At 41.1% G+C, this 17,864-nt stretch overlaps 1 protein-coding gene across 1 annotated transcript; it reads left to right on the top strand.

The window, feature by feature from the left end:
* Positions 1-5,926: 5,926 nt before the first annotated feature.
* LOC145666163 (uncharacterized) lies at positions 5,927-8,752 on the top strand. The gene is made up of 2 exons (XM_081733243.1): positions 5,927-7,274; positions 8,514-8,752. The coding sequence occupies exons 1-2, from the start codon at positions 5,927-5,929 to the stop codon at positions 8,750-8,752; spliced, it is 1,587 nt and encodes a 528-aa protein (XP_081589369.1).
* Positions 8,753-17,864: the final 9,112 nt, after the last annotated feature.

Genomic DNA, 17,864 nt, shown 5'->3' with positions numbered 1-17,864 from the left:
ATCAGCCTCCTCATCGCCCGATTCTACATTCCTTCCTTCTTCAAAATTATGACACGAAATACAGCAATGAAAAGTTCATTATGTTACAACTTAGGAAATATCTTCCAAGCATTCCACTAGCAGAAATAATTAAGACACGTAATGGTTACATCTTAAAGTCCATAGATCCGCAGTTCGCAATCACCATCAGAAACAAGGCCTCGTTTGAGATCTTCGGGAAAAACGCCACTCTTACATCTCTTTCCTCTACACGTCAGAAACAAGCACCGCCGCCAAAACGTCCACCATATCTATCAGTTGTCATCCGGGGGGTTGACCCAACATATTCCGACGCCGAAATTCATGAAGAGCTTCAACATGAGGGACATAATATTCATAAGGTCATCCGCATACGGAACAATCAAGGTGCAACTTTTATGGTGCGCATTCTCACCTCTTCCCAAGATACAATAGATACTTTACTCACTACTGGCGCATACATCTATAAACGTCGCCACCGGGTTGAACCTTCACGCTCTCCAGCTCCTCTTCCAGTGAGATGCGAAAACTGTCAAATCTACAATGATCACAACACTATAAATTGCAAAAATCAGCCAGTCTGTGGACATTGCACAGGACCACATCCTACGCGCCTATGCACCAACCTTCAACACCCACCCGAATGCCCCACATGCCACGAACAACATCCGGCCTATAGTTATAAGTGCAAGAATAAACCACAACCTGATCAACAACATCCTGATTTAGTCGTACCGCTCCGGATGCCAGACTCTCCACCTAAAACCGATCTCCAAACCACTGATCCAGTTACCATCCAGCAGCTTCTTCAATTTCTCACGCTCACCCTACAAAATATCCATCCTTTTCAACGCAATCATATTCTGCAACAACTTACCAAAGCTGCTAAATCAGTCTTCAATGTCAATTTCTACGCCACCTATAGCAACAATTACGTTCATTTTCACACATCCCGTCAAGAAACAGCTGTTTAACCTACCCGTCATAATGGATTTAGTCTTTCTTTTCATGAATATTCGCTCCTTACCTACCAATAAAACCCTTTTCGAAGCACTGTTACTCGAAGAACACGTATCTGTATTCTTGCTGAATGAGACCTTTCTCACCAAGTCTACCATATGTCATATCCCTCGCTACACACTCACACGTCATGACAATACAGCTCCTGCATTACGGGCCAATGGGGGAGTAGCAATTGGCTTTCGCAATCACATACCATCTCGCCATCACCTTTGTCCTGTTCCACATCTCCCTGAGCATATCATCATTACATTGTACTTCAAGTCAATCATCATCACTTTCGCTACTATCTATGTTCGACCCGGTCACCCCATCCCACTTGAATTTTTCAGTCATATTTCTACTACCTATAAACATTTCATTATTCTCGCCGATATAAACTTTCATAGTCGCACTCCGAATGAACGCACACGCTTTACAGACCATATCACCACTCACACTACCGGCATAATACATACTCTCCCATCTGCTACTAGACCTGTGTCCAATACCACTCCCGACATCGCCATCACCTCAAATACACTCGCTGCTAATAGTACATTTACAGTCCTTGATCTTCTTGGTAGTGACCACGCCCCGGTCAAACTTTCATATCATTTTGGCACCGCTCATTCACATACTGCACTGCCACCACTTCGAACGCCTCGCTTTGATAAAGCAAACTGGAATCAATATCGCACATATCTTACCCATGCTGTCGCAGATCTTTACCCTCCTACATCATCCGACGAGCTCTATGCCCATGTTTCTACTATCACTTCTGAGATTACCCGTGCATCCGAATTATTCATCCCAACTTCTAGCTCCACTCCATACCAACCTAAATTACCTCCGCACTACCTAGCTCAGATCAAACGCTCTCGTCAAGCATATCGTGACTACGTCCGGACACGAAATCCCGAAGCACTACGTCTTCACAACCAGCTCCAACGTTCTGTAAAAAACTATATTGAAGCGTACAAAAAGCGCCAATGGATTAAAGCTTGTAACACTCTTGCAGACACAGCACATCCATCACGTTACTGGAAACGTTTCAATGCACTTTGTGGTAAATTCAGCAAAACGTCTTACCCACTCATCATCAACAACAATCAAGCCGCTTCTGATCAGGACAAGGCGAATGCATTTGCCGACTACCTTCAAGACATCTTCACCCCTCAACCCTCTGATCTAATTTTTTCTCATCCAGTCGATAAAGTCAACACAGCGAGTCATCTCTTTCAACCTAGTGTCAGCCATACACTACCGCCCAATGAACTCACTTCTCCCATTACTGTTGCTGATATCACTTCCGTTGTCCGGACTAAACGAAACTCTGCTCCAGGTTTTGATTCAATTACATATCGCCACATCAAGGAAAGTCCGCCGTCACTACTCCTTTTATTAGCCTCTATCTTCACTTTCATCCTTCGCACAGGCTTTTTTCCTGCCGAGTGGAAGATGTCTAAAACGCTCATGTTCCTAAAACCGAAAAAAACACCCAGTGCTGTATCTTCCTATCGCCCTATACAACTCACTTCAACTTTTAGCAAAGTCCTTGAACGCATTCTAGTCAATAGGCTCCACCCTTATCTCAGTGCACGCAGTCTCATTCCATCTTTCCAAGCCGGTTTCCGTCCGTCATACTCCATCAATGATCAGCTCCAACGCCTAAGCACCCTTATCACAAATCATTATAATTCTGTACGCCCATCCTGTCTTGTGCTTTTTGACCTTGAAAAAGCATTTGACAAAGTCTGGCATCTCGCCCTCATCTTCAAACTCATCAAACTTAAACTACCAACTTCATACATTCGTTTCGTCTATCACTTCTTGGTTTGCCGCATTACATATGTTCATATTAACAATCATTTATCTCATCCAATCTTTCTACACTCAGGTGTCCCTCAAGGATCAGCTTTGTCCCCCTTACTCTACTTGCTATTCGTTTCCGACTTTCCAACTCTGCCTGCAGACGTACATATCTTTCAATATGCCGATGATACCGCCTTCCTTGCACTCGGCCGTACTATTCAACACATCCACCTAATATTGCAGGAATCAATTAATCGTTTCTCTCAGTGGTGCCGAAAATGGAAGCTCACTATCAATGCTTCAAAAACTCAAGCCATAGTATTTCTTCCACCACGCACACGCTCCAGAATTCACAGAAATCCATCACTTCTCTCTCTCTCCATACAGAATTCGCCAATTCGTCTCAGCAGAACAGTAACTTATCTCGGCATTATATTTGATCAACATCTTACTTGGACTCCTCATCTGAACTACGTTAAAACTAAAGTCTATAACCGCCTCAATCTCCTAAAACGTCTGACAGGCACGACATGGGGACTTACATCGCACCTCGTTCTAAACACGTATAAGGTTTTTCTCCGTCCCGTCCTGACCTATGGGTTCACTGCCTGGATATCAGCTCCACCTTCGTTCTACTTCAAACTGGCTACCTTCGAGCGCCATGCCTTTCGTATCGCTCACCGTATTTCTCTTCCCAGTCCGACTCGTTACTTGTACTCTCTCATAACCTTTCCTACATTGCTTTATCACATTGAATCTCTACGTCGAAACTTCATCACCATTCGCTATCAGCAAGAACAATCACTGCTTTTCGAAACTATGCATCACCTCGCCCTCTCATCTATTCGCCCCCGATACTACCATCTCCCACTCAATTTACTCTTCACACTATATTGCTATACCCTACCGCCTAATCATCCAGACTTAGCACTTGTGCACGATCACCGCCTTCATGTCCATCTTCCTCATATCTACCCGTCATATCAAGCACAGTAACCCCTCTGTCATCTAACAGGGCCTCCTCTGTCTACATTGGCCTAGCGTCGCCCCTAGGCAGAAGATAACCCGCATTTGTCTTTATTAACAATACCTATGTGTTGTGGCGTGCATCGCACCTCATTTCATACCTCATATTCATTTATACACATTTGCATTATTTGCACAATAGTGTTTTGTATCGTTGTAATCATCATTATTGTATTTATAACTATATATAATTTTGTTAATTACCTCACCTCTAAAATGATTATAGTCGCAAAGACTATAATGACCAAGTATATACAGTAATAAATAAAGTAACATCTCTTAGCCCACCAATTATAACCTTTAATTCCTTAATTTCCATTCCATCCCTTTCCTTAAAGAGGGTGTAGCCCTCTACAGGGTAGCTAGCCCAAGGGCTAGCAAAAAAAAAGCTAGTTTTTGGAACTGGCCACCTGGAATCTCTAACCAGGTAAAAAAATAGGGTATTCGTAGCTGGCGAAGAAAAATAACCAAGTCACTTAGTGTGTCCATCCCCAATTGCTGTTTTTATTCGCGATCTTCGTACATACGGTTGGAATACTTGCCTCCTTGTCGTTTAGGAAACAACCGTCGAATTGTATTTTCATACCTCCACGGAGGTTGACACTTTGATTTGGTCTTAACTGTTGACAACCTTGCTATTCTCTAGGCTTACGATTTATTTTGATAATCTCTAGTGGAGACTGCGTTACCGTACACATTAGTGTACATATTTTTGGAAGCTTAGCTTCATCATTCATTCATTTCGTCACACTTTTTCACTCATTACCTACACCGTGACTTATGGCGTCCCAACCTGTCATTGGACAACATTCTGGCTTACCACCTATAGCACCGGAACCTTCTTGCTCATCTGGGAAACCACTTAGACGACGTTGCCATTCTCTGGAAAGGATTTCTAGCAGTCAGGGTTCATCAGCTCGTCAACGTTCTCCTGTTGCATCCACAAAACTACCACCCGCTAAACGTCAACATAAGCTAAGCGATGCCAGCTCTGAGGCATCCATGATCATTGACATTCAGGATGATCGTCAGTTTCCAAACCTGCCTCCTCCTAGTCGACCAGCCATCCATTCTTTCCTGCTTCAGAACTTTGATCCAAAATTTTCAAATCCAAAGCTACTTTTAGTACAGATCACAAAATACATGCCTAGGGCGAACATCACTCAAATAGTCAAGACTAGAAATGGCATGATTATTAAGACGCCTGACCCGGAGTTTCTCCGTACGACACGGAACAAGTGCAGCTTTGAGATTTTTGGCTCCAAATCAACCATGACCAAGCTTAGCGACCAACGCCCGAAACAGCCACCACCACCGAGGAAATCACCAACATTGTCTGTAGTTATACGAGGGGTAGATCCGAGCTATAGTGACGAGGAGGTCTTTGAAGAACTTAAACTGGAAGGGCACAATATCATAAAATGTATCCGAATCAAAAACGATCATGGGTTGACCTACATGGTGCGGGTTCTCACAAACTCTCAACAGACTATCGATGAGTTACTCACCCGTGGCGCCTATATCTATAAACAACGCCATCGTGTTGAACCATCACGCACCTCCGCTCCTTTACCCATTCGCTGTGAACGGTGTCAGGTCTACGGTCAGCACTCTACTTCCCAATGTAAAAATCCATTCAAATGTGGTTATTGTTCCGGCCCTCACCCTACAAGAAGCTGTACAAATTTACAATCACCCCCAACCTGCTCCACATGTCAAGATCATTCTCACCCTACATACAGTTACAAATGCCGATCCAAACCAGCTCCTGAACCAACAAAGCCAGAGACTGTGGCACCATTACGCATACCGGACCAAATCCAACCACCCGCCAATCCAGCTTTACAGCAACCTGTAACTGTCCATCAGCTTCTCACATTTCTTACCTTCTCGCTACAAAATATCCATCCATTCCTTCGAGATCACATCGCCCAACAAATTCAAATCGCGGCTAAGGCAATTTTCCACGCCAATATCTATCCAACATATTCCGGCAATGTCGTCTATTATCACTCAAATGTACTCGAAACGGAGGTTTAACAGCTATCCTGTCATCATTCTCTGCATTATGGCGCTCTCCTTTTTGTTCTTAAACATCCGTTCTTTACCACAGCATAAGCCGCTCTTCGAAGCACTTTTACTCGAAGAAAAAATCCATGCCTTTATCCTTAATGAGACACATCTCACACCCAGATTGTCATGCCGCATACCTCGCTTCCAACTGTTACGCCAAGATAGCACTTTCCCTGCTAGGCGAGCCAACGGGGGAGTAGCGATTGGGTTTTCACCTTCTATTCCATTTCGTAGTCACTCTCCGACTCTGCCTAATCTTCCTGAATACCTTATCACATCATTATATTATCAGGAATTGTATGTGACTGTAGCAACTATATACATCCGTCCTGGGCATGATATTCCGTTCAGCTTCTTTCAGTATATCTCCAATACCTTCCGTACCTACATCATTATGGCAGATGTGAATTTACATAGCCGGACACATACTCAACGGGATCGTTTCCTCAACTACATCACCAGTCATACTACTGGAGTGACTCTGCCACTTCCAAAACCGACTCGTCCCGCGAGTCAGACTACTCCAGATATAGTTATTGTTTCGAACAACATGTCACATCGTAGCTGTGTTAACGTTCTTGATCTCATTGGTAGCGATCATGCTCCAATCAAGCTAGACATTCAGACTCGTGTAACTACCACTTCTCAGTCTTCTTCTCCCCGTACTGTCTATCGTTACGATAAAGCAAATTGGACAGCTTACAGATCGTATCTTCAGGATCATCTTCATCATTTACAGCCACCAGCTACAGAATCAGAACTTTCTGAAACTTTGGATTCTCTAGTTAATGCTATCCATAACGCCACAGATAAATATATCCCTAAGTCAACAGTTTCGACTTTTCGACCCTCTTTACCTCCTCAATACTTACCATTGATCAAACGGTCCCGACAGTTTTATAGAGATTTTGCTGCCACTGGCAACCTTGACTCTCTTCATCATTACAGGCAGTTGCAACGAACGGTGCACAACTATCTTAAGGCTTACAAATTGCGATGCTGGGTCAAAGCTTGCAACAATCTCGGCTCACTTTCACATCCCACTCAGTATTGGAAAAGATTCCGACAGCTTACAGGTCGAAATACTCGTACAACATATCCTCTTATCGACAATAATACTCCGCTGCACACTGATACGGACAAGGCCAATGCATTTGCAAGATATCTCCAGGACATCTTTACGCCTCTTGCACCTGAAATTCCACATCGTTCTCATCCAGTCGACAAACTCAATCTGGATTCTCCTCATCTACAGCCTAATGTTAATCACACTCTGCCTGAAAACAATCCTCTTACTACACCGATCTCTATATCTGACATCAATTCAGTTGTAGCTCACAGACGTAACACAGCCCCTGGCATGGATTCTATTACATATAGACACATTAAAGAAAGTCCGTACGTAGTATTATATCTGCTTTGTCACATCTTTACTTTTACCCTTCGCACTGGCTTTGTACCTGCTGACTGGAAAACTTCGAAAACTCTTATGTTTCTCAAACCACATAAACCTGTTGCTTCTGTTAGCTCATACCGTCCTATTCAACTAACATCGACCTTCAGTAAAATACTGGAACGCATCATTGTCAAACGTCTTCATTCATACCTGGCACATCACCACGTCATTCCACTCGAGCAAGCTGGTTTCAGACCTTCTTTCAGCATTAATAACCAATTGCTCCGCCTCTCAAATTCCATCTATACTCACTTTAACACAGGCAACCCGTCCTGCTTGGTCCTGTTTGATCTCGAGAAGGCTTTCGACAAGGTCTGGCATCCCGCTCTCATCTATAAACTCAAACAGCTCCGCCTGCCTATTGCTTACCTTAGATTCATCTTTAATTTTCTTAGCTGTCGATTGGCTTATGTCTGTATCAACACTAGTTTTTCATTTCCTATTTTTCTTCATTCTGGAGTTCCCCAAGGATCGGCTTTGTCGCCCTAACTATATATTCTATTCGTTTCCGACTTCCCAGCAATCCCAGATAATGTTAAGCTCTTTCAGTATGCCGATGACACTGCACTTTTTGCGACGGGCAAAACAATTCATCAGCTTAATCTGGCTCTCCAGGATGCTATCAATGCCTTTGTTGATTGGTGCTCCCACTGGAGACTGCTAATAAACCCAGCCAAAACTCAATGTATTGTATTTCTTGCCCCGAAGCATCGTTCACGTGTACACCGCAACCCAACACTCTTACACCTCTCTGTACAAGATGTACCTTTAAAACCTACTCGCAGTGTCAAATATCTAGGAGTAACCTTCGATCATCAACTAACCTGGACACCACATCTGAAAGATATCTCCAAGAAGGCGTACTCTCGCCTCAATCTTCTGAAAGGTCTTGCTGGAACTACCTGGGGACTCCATACTCATACACTTCTTAACACGTACAAAGTTTTCCTCCGCCCGATTTTGACGTACGGATTTACAGCTTGGATATCTGCTCCGACCTCCTACTATGAGAAATTATGCATCTTGGAACGTCATGCCTTGCGAATTGCTTATCGTATCAAATTACCAAGTCCTACTCAAGATCTCTATCATAGACTTACATTTCCGCATATCTTATATCATTTAGAAACATTACGCACTAAATATATTACCCAGCGCCTGCACAACAATCATCCACTTCTTCAGCAAACTTTTGACGACCATGCCCGAAGTACCTCTCCCGTTGCCGCTCTGTTCCCTCCGCTCTCATTACTATTCACTTTGTACCATTACACTCTACCTCCAGACCACCCAGACGCCGTCTACTACGAGCCATACACTACAGCCGCTCATCTACCTCACATATGGCCATCATATGCACAGTGACACCTTGTGTACTAACAGGGCTCCTCTGTCCTCATTGCTGCCTAGCGCCGCCCTTAGGCGAAAAGATAATCAGCATTAGTTCAACTAACAAAACCTATGTGTTGTAGTGAGTTTCGCACTTCATTTCATCATTCCACATCATATCACTTACAGTTATGGTTTTCCCTCACTGCAGTTTATGTATTTACCTTTCCTCATGATTATGGTTAAAGGCCATACTGACTGTGAAAGTTTGAATAATAAAGTTTTCTGTACCTACCCATAGCCCAACCATTGCTTTCTGAATAGCAGAATATACTAAACTTCTCTTCCCCTACAGAGGGCGTAACCCTCTTCGGGTAGTAGCTAGCGTAGGCTAGCTGGTAAAAAAAAGGCTAGTTTTTTCATACTGAATCAAGGAGTCTAACCTCTCCTGTGTTAGTTAATGTGCTAGCGAGGACCAAGTGTTGAAATACGCATTTGTGAGCACAGCACACATACGGCACTCAGAGGGTTGACGGAAGTTTTCACTTTCGGAGGGCACCTTGTCTTTTGAACCTCATTTCATCATCTTTTTCATTTTCACCTTCATTTGGGCTACGGCCCTAGGCTGTATCATCACGATGGCAGACTCTGGCAATATCACTGGACAAACGAATCTCGGCAGACACTCGGGCTTACCAGCGATATCTCCTATTCCCAGTACTTCATTATCGCAACCTGCACACATCGGTCAATCCAGTCGCACCCGTACCCGACACTTTTCTTGGGGGCATGAACCAATTACTGTATCGCGAGATAGGCATCCATCTAACGAATCGACGCAATCTGCGAAACGCATCAGGTCTCGATCACCAGTAGCATCAATGGACATCGAAGTCGATCAACGACAACATACAGGTGCATCATCTGCTGTATCTCCTACTATTTCATCTCACGCCACTCTCTTTCATTACATTCTTACAGATTTTGATGCTAAGTACACAAACCCTAAAATGATTTTTCTGCAAATCGTAAAGTATGTTCCTCGGGTACGTGACACCCTAGTTCAAATCGTCAAAACCAAAAATGGCTATATCTTGAAGTCAAAAGATCCGAATTTTGGTATCACGGTCCGAAATAAAGCTTCTTACGAAATTTTTGGCAAGAACGCTAAGCTTACCAAACTCACCGATAAGCGACCGAAACAGCAGCCACCTCCTAGAAAGCCACCTTACCTGTCGGTTGTCATTAGGGGTGTCTCCCCCGATTTAACTGATGAAGAAATTCAAGAGGAATTAGCACAAGAGGGGATTTCAGTTGATAAGTGTATTCGTATTCGTAATAATAATGGACCAACATATATGGTACGAATTCTATCGCAACGGCAAGATTCTATTGACTATCTTCTGAGATTTGGTGCACCCATATATAAGAAAATTCATCGCGTCGAACCATCTAGAACGCAGGGTCCACTACCAATTCGTTGCGAAAAGTGTCAGTTATATAATGACCACACTACGGCCAATTGTCGTAATCAACCCAAATGTGGTTACTGCTCTGGGCTTCATGACACTAAAACCTGCCCCAACTTAAAAGGACCACCAAAATGCAATACATGTGGCAGTGGGCTTCACCCTACATATAGTTATCGGTGTAAGGGTAAACCAGCACCCACACCTGAGCATCCGGAACTAACTGTCCCATTAAAAACAGCCGACAAAACCACACCACCTACACAATCAATATTACCTCCGCTAACTGTCGAAGACCTCATACGTTACGTTAGTCTGGTGCTACAAAACATATTTCCTTTCCAGCGAGCTCTTATTATTCAACACATCATTTCTGCTGCTAAATCAATTTTTAACATTAATCTTCATGCAACTTACTCTAATAATTATGTGCATTTTCACATTGGAACCCTGGAAACCGCTGTTTAAAACCATCTGCAAAGTCTTCTTCATAATGGGGATTTCTTTTCTTTTTGTTAATATTCAATCTTTTTGTCAACATAAACTATTACTAGAAGCTTTATTACTAGAAGAACAAATTAATGTTTTTGCTTTAAACGAAACCGCCTTAAAACCGAGTATGTTTGCTCGTATTCCTGGATATGAACTAAAGCGCTGCGACTTCCAAGATGAAGCTCTACGGGCTCAAGGAGGAGTAGCATTAGGATATTTTCCTAAGTATCCAGTTCGAGCATATACTCCACATGCTTTGGCTAATCTCCCGGAGTACCTACTATTCAGCATATACTTTCCATCAATCATTATCAATTTTAGTACAATCTATGTCAGACCACGTCAACCTATACCATTAGAATATTTCCGATACATAGCCAACAATTTTCGAAATATTATAATCATGGCGGACATTAATATCCATAGTCGAACTAATCGCGAAAAATCAGACTTTCAGGAGTACTTAAGTAACGATCTTCAGCTCCATCTTCATGTTTTGCCTGCACACACCAGACCTATCAGTCAAACTACACCGGATGTCGTCATTACTTCTATGAATCTCCTTGACGATTGTCAACTTGCAGTACTCGATTCTATTGGCAGTGATCACCATCCAGTTAAATTAACATTCACTCGGGGACAACCCCCACGCCCTGTACATGCACCTCGCCTAGTTCCGAGGTATGATAAAGCAAATTGGCCTCATTTCCGGGAAGATCTAGAGCACTCTATTTCTAGTATAAAGTCTCCAACTACTGAACCTGAACTTGCTTCCTGTCTTTCTACTATTACTACAGCAATTCAAACCAGTGCCCATCATCACATTCCGACGCAGCAAGTACACCCTCATAAACCGGCCCTACCACCATTATATCTTACGCTCATCCAGAAAGCCCGTCAACATCTTCGGGAATATTATCGAACCGGGAATGAGGCATGTCTTCGGCAGCATCGCCAATGGCAACGAGCTGTTCATAGCTACCTTGTTGCATATAAACGCCGCAATTGGATCAAAACATGTAACATCTTATCCGAGGAAGCGCATCCATCTCGCTACTGGAAGCGATTTAATCAACTGACTGGCAAGAACACCACAATAACCTATCCGTTAGTTGCAGATGATATTCCTCTGTTCTCCGACGAAGAAAAAGCAAATGCCTTTGCTTCACAGCTCCAGACAGTTTTTACACCAACAGCGGCCTCTAAACGCTCCGAACGAAACGATCTCTCTTGCATTCCCGCTTTACAACCTTCAGCAAATCATGTCATTGATCCTGAGCATCCACTCACTGCACCCATTACTATAGATGAACTCCATACTGCATTAAAGAGGAAGAAGAACACAGCGCCTGGGATTGACAATATCTCTTATCGACACATAAAAGAAGCTCCATACTCATTTCTGCTCATCCTGGCAACAATATATACTTTCATTCTTCAAACTGGTTTCTATCCTCCTGACTGGAAAGTATCCAAAGTTTGCATGTTTCATAAACCAAATAAGCCTGTACATTTTGTTTCTTCATACAGACCAATTCAACTCACCTCTGTATTCAGCAAGCTCTTGGAAAAAATTCTCGTCTGCCGACTTCATAAATACCTTGAAACTACTAGTCTCCTACCTATTCATCAAGCAGGATTTCGGCCTAGATTCTCCATCCATGATCAACTCCTACGTCTCAGCACCTTAATTACAAATCAGTTTAACAAAGGCTTTCCTTCCTGCCTTATACTAATGGACTTGGAGAAGGCTTTCGATAAAGTTTGGCACTATGGTCTAATTAAAAAGTTGCAGTCATTCAAACTTCCTATCTGCTATTTAAGGTTAATCTACTCTTTCATTACAAATCGGATTGCATATGTCGCAGTTGGTGATACACTCTCTTGGCCTATATTTCCACTTACTGGAGTTCCACAAGGATCTGCACTTAGCCCATTATTATATATTCTATACGCTTCTGACATTCCTTCAGTACCACGTAATGTTTTCACTTTCCAATATGCAGATGATACAGCTTTTCTTGCACTTGGCAGTACTGTCCAGAATATTAGCCGTGCTCTACAAACAACTCTCGATAACTTCATCAAGTGGTGCCAGAGATGGCATTTAACTATCAACAATGAGAAAACGCAAGCACTGGTCTTCCTACCACCTAACAGACGTTCCAGAGTCTACCGAAATCCGACACTCTTGCGAGTAACGGTCGATGGGTATCTTGTACGCCCTACCAACACTGCTACGTACTTGGGTGTCGTCTTCGATTCAAAACTGACTTGGAATGCACACTTGCAAAAACTGCGAGCTAAGGCTACTATTAGATTAAATCTTTTACGTCGTCTTACAGGCACATCTTGGGGCCTCAAACCCGATGTCCTACTCCATACTTATAAGATGTTTCTCAGACCTATTCTCACTTTCGGATATACGGCCTGGTGCAATGCTTCTCCTTCCTTCTACGAAAAACTTTGCATATTGGAGCGTCATGCTATTCGACTCGCTCATCGAATTAAACTTCCGTATCCTACGTGGCTCACGTATGAATATATCGACTTTCCGAAGATCACAGACCATATTGCACAACTTCGAAATCGGTACATTACATCTCGAATCGAAACGGGCCATCCACTTTTCCTGGATATTCTTCGAACTGATGCTCTCACTGATGCCGCATTTCGTTACAAGCATACCCCATTGAATATACTCATTTCCTTATATGTCCGCAATTCAAACCTCACAGTAGCAGAACGCGACACTTATGCCATTTATGTCATTCATGCTCATATTCCTCATGTTTTTCCATCTTAACACAGAGATCCTCACAACTAACAAGGGCTTCCCCCTGTGATCATTAGTCCCGAGTCGCCCCGGGACAGAAGATTTAACCTGCATCTGTCTGACTGATTACTATCTGTTTGTGATGTGACAGCACTTCATCTCATCTTTCATTTTCATTATCGTACATTTTCACACAAGCACTATCTCACATTATATTGGTATTCTTGCACATTTGCACCTATTTTCTTCTCAATTATATTTCGCTATTCACGTGATAACCTGTACTTATCATTTTCTTACCATATTTAATTTATTTATCCTTCATTGTATTTATATATCCACATGTGGTATTTTCATTGTACTAACTTCTTTTGTGTACCTTATCATAAAAATATAAATGAAAATAAATAAAGTGTTTAAAAAAAAATGATGCTATAACCCTTTTCAAAACTGATGCCCAAATACCGATGTTAATAATTAACTTCACTTAGCCCATCCCATTCTTTTCATAACTACATTTGTATAGAAAATCACATGCCACAGAGAGGGCGTAACCCTCTGAGAGGCAGGAGAAGTCTATAATTTTCCAGTAACATATTGCATTGATAAAAAGTCAATATTCCTATTCTCCTTTCAAAAAAAAAAAAAAAAAGCTAGTTTTTTTTTCTGCGGTGAATTTGTCCTACAGAAACAGACAAAAAATTACAGATTTTGTAAGAAGGGCATATTTCGCATATTCCGCATGGAACTTGGAGATCAAGATAAATCGTGGACTCCACATAATCTGTGTAGATCTTGTGTGGAATCGTTGCGGAACTGCAGCACTGGAAAGCGGTCATCTATGCCATTCGCAGTACCAATGGTGTGGAGAGAACCCAAAAACCACAGCGACGAATGCTACTTCTGTTCCTGTGAAATTGTAGGATACAATACTCGAAACAAGACACAGATAGTGTATCCCAATATTCCCTCTGCAATGAGACCTGTGCTGCAGGACCTAGACTTGCCTGTTCCGACATCTCAATCGCTTCTTGAGTTTGTAAGTGATCCTAGTTCGTACAGTGATTCAGTGGAAAATAGTGAAAAAGAAGATGAAGTTTACAACCCACCTAGCGGATCTCGTGACCCTATACCACTCACTCAACGCCAGCTCAATGGTCTAGTTAGAGACATAAATCTGTCTAAAGAATCTGCTGAACTTCTTGGTTCCAGACTTAATGAAAATAACTTGCTGGCCTGTGGAACATTTTCCTGGTACAGATATCGGGAAAAAGAATTTGTGCAGTATTTCTCAAAAGAAGGTTCTGTCGTGTTTTGTTGTGATGTGTCAGGTTTGTTGATCAAGTTAAATTTCCCTTGCCTTTCTAGTGATTGGAGATTATTCATTGACTCAAATAAAACAAGTTTAAAATTTGTTCTGTTACATAATGGAGATAAGTTCCCCTCAGTTCTTATTGCTCATTCTGTGTCATTGAAAGAAACATATGACAATGTGCAATTTATTCTTAATAAAATTAAATACGAAGTACATGGTTGGGTGTTGTGTGGAGATTTGAAGATTTTGAGCATTGTATCAGGGCAACAAAATGGGTATACATCTGCGAGTGGGATAGTAGGGCACGAAATGACCATTGGGGAAGGAAACACCGGCCATAAAGAAAAACACTGAACGTGGGATCAAAAAACATCATTCAACAAAATTTAGTCAGTCCTGAGAAAGTTATACTTCCTCCCCTTCACATAAAATTAAGATTGAAGAAACAATTTGTTAAGGCACTCGACAAGAAAGGCGAATGTTACAAGTTCATATGCAACAAATTATCCTTCACTTTCATGTGCCAAAGTGAAAGAAGGTGTCTTCGTTGGCCCAGACATTAGGAAGTTAATGAAGGATAAAAACTTCGAGGCAACAATGACTAATCCTGAAAGGGATGCTTGGATAGCATTTAAAAGCGTGGTGGTGAACTTCCTGGGGAACCACAAAATTGCTGATTACAGAGAAGTTGTTGAGAATATGTTAGTTAAATTTCAAGAACTGGGTTGCAACATGAATCTCAAGTTGCATTTTTTGCATTCTCATCTTGATTACTTTCCACCAAATCTCGGAGAATAAAGTGAGGAACAAGGCGAACAGTTCCACCAAGACATGAGGGATATGGAGAAAAGGTATTAGGCACTTTGGAGTGTTAGCATGATGCCTGACTACTGTTGCACATTGCACAGAGAAACTTCAGAAGAAAATCACAAGCAAATTAGGAAAACTTATAAGAAAAAGTGTGCTAAAAAGATGTGAAAAATAAGTATGTTATATGACTGTGTTGATTTCCATTTTGCAACGTATATATTTATGTATATATTTCCATATTATATGTATATATGTAGTAATCTGTATGTGTAGAGAATCTTATATTCTTTTCTTTGTCTGTCTGCATTCACACTAAACAAAACATGTTCAGTTATTTAGTACAATAAGCTCTTTAGTCTGATAGAAGATAAGAAATAAGGCATAATAAAGCCGTATTGAATACGGAAGAAGGCCCAAATTTTGACATTGATTTGTAAGAAAACCTTACGTGACAGGGAAAAACGAATTCATTATTCGTAATCAGTTAGGAACAAAGAATTAAGTTCACCTATTAATCAAAAAACAACATGAACTTTTTTTCAATTTGCAGCCCTGTGTAATTTGTTTTCAAAATAAACCCTCAACTATGTAAAACAGGACCAGAACTCTTCTAACGCATTTCACACATATCAGGTATCCAGATTCTTGTACAGTTGATGCAGATAAAGTAAACAGATTATACTATTGTGCTGCTAAAATGTCTTGAGCCGTGGCAAAAATGCGAACTAAAGCTCACACACCCACGCATTCAGCCAATAAGGGTTCAGCTGTTGCTAACCGAGAGAAAGCGAGTGGAATTCCTTTAGCCGATAGCAGCGCTTACGACAGAAGACTAGGGATCAAGTCAACGTGGTATTTTTATAACATAGAAACTTAGCAGTTTCGGACATAAAATATCAAGCAAAATAATTATTATAAAGAAATAGGTAAATATTTTAATATTTCAGGAGAGAAAATTTATAACAGAACTTGTATAGATTCCATTTTAGACTAGATGATACCATCAGTAGTTTCAGCAGCGAATCTACAGCAACGTGTCTAAAAGCATTCATACCTTTATATTTAGTTCTAATGTAGAAACAAATTATTAATTTACAACAGACCACAACAGAGTGCAATTGTCAACTAATCGTGTACTTTCTTATTCTTTATAAACTTCATAAAACAATCGTCGTTATAACGAAATACTTTAGTTAGTATAATATTTACCTGTACCGTGGGCAAAAAGTGTTCATAAATATGTAATATACTTAGTAGAATGTTCATTTTAAATCAACAGAAAAGAAGAATGTTTTTAATATCTGTAAGAGATTATTATGGGATAGTTGTGGCTATGTACATGTTATGTGTTGACCTAGTCAAGTGAATTTATGTATTTTACGGTCTTAAAAAGAATATTTAAGACATATCAAGCAATAAAGGTGAGACTAATAATCTTTGAATATCTGAGTTGATTTTTGCATAAAGAAAAGTAATTATCGCTTCGTAACTGATATTTTACAAGACGAACCAGGTTGACGACGCTTTTCTATAGAGTCGTTATAAAAATTTGGTTTACCAAACCCGGGACTTTTGAAAATTCAGTTCCCGAAGAAGGAAAGTAGGGCTGAATTTACTTGGATATTACCATTTATGAATACGAACTTAACCGTATTACGAAGCGGTAAGGTCATCAAAAGAAAAATGGATAGTGAAATAGTGCAACAGGAATCTAATACCAGTAATCCAGGTGAAATTAGTGCAACACCAAGTTTGTCATCTGAGGATCGACTTTTGTTAGCTGTGCAGCGACAAATTATGCAAATGACGACTGAGATAAAACAAACCATGGAACAGAAGCTCAATAAATCTAACACAAACATGGAACAGAAGTTCTATGAAGCTAACAAGACCATGGAACAGAAGTTCTATGAAGCTAACCAGACCATGGAAAAGAAGATAGAACTGAAATTTAACGAAGCTAGCAAGCAGTATGAAGAATTAAGTAAACGAATAGAACGGATAGAACTGAAATCAGACGATACGAAACAAACAATCGTCCATGTGATGAACGACATATCCTCGCAGTTTGAAGAGAAGTTAAAAAGGTTAGCCGATGAATGTCAAGAAAAGCACGATCATCAAAATCATGAAATCTGTGCTGTAAAAAAGGATTTAACGTTAATAGAATCTTCCGTTAAACATCAAAAGATCCAGTTGGCTACTATGCAGGAAGAAATTAAAATGTTACAGGCTAGAGATAACATTTATCGCAATAATCTGGGCAGTGATCGCTTCGAGTTTCCC

The sequence above is a fragment of the Thermobia domestica genome, chromosome 12, assembly GCF_964235325.1.
Source record: "Thermobia domestica chromosome 12, izTheDome1.hap1.1, whole genome shotgun sequence".
NCBI classification, from domain to species: domain Eukaryota; kingdom Metazoa; phylum Arthropoda; class Insecta; order Zygentoma; family Lepismatidae; genus Thermobia; species Thermobia domestica.
The sequence above is the reverse complement of the archived record's forward strand: the minus strand, read 5'-3'. Positions and strand labels throughout refer to the sequence as shown.

Coding starts and splice junctions, on each gene's coding strand:
- LOC145666163 (XM_081733243.1), top strand. CDS start 5,927: ATGGCGCTCTCCTTTTTGTTCTTAAACATCCGTTCTTTACCACAGCAT. Junction 7,275..8,513: donor TTCAGTTGTAGCTCACAGAC/GTAACACAGCCC, acceptor TATATCATTTAG/AAACATTACGCACTAAATAT.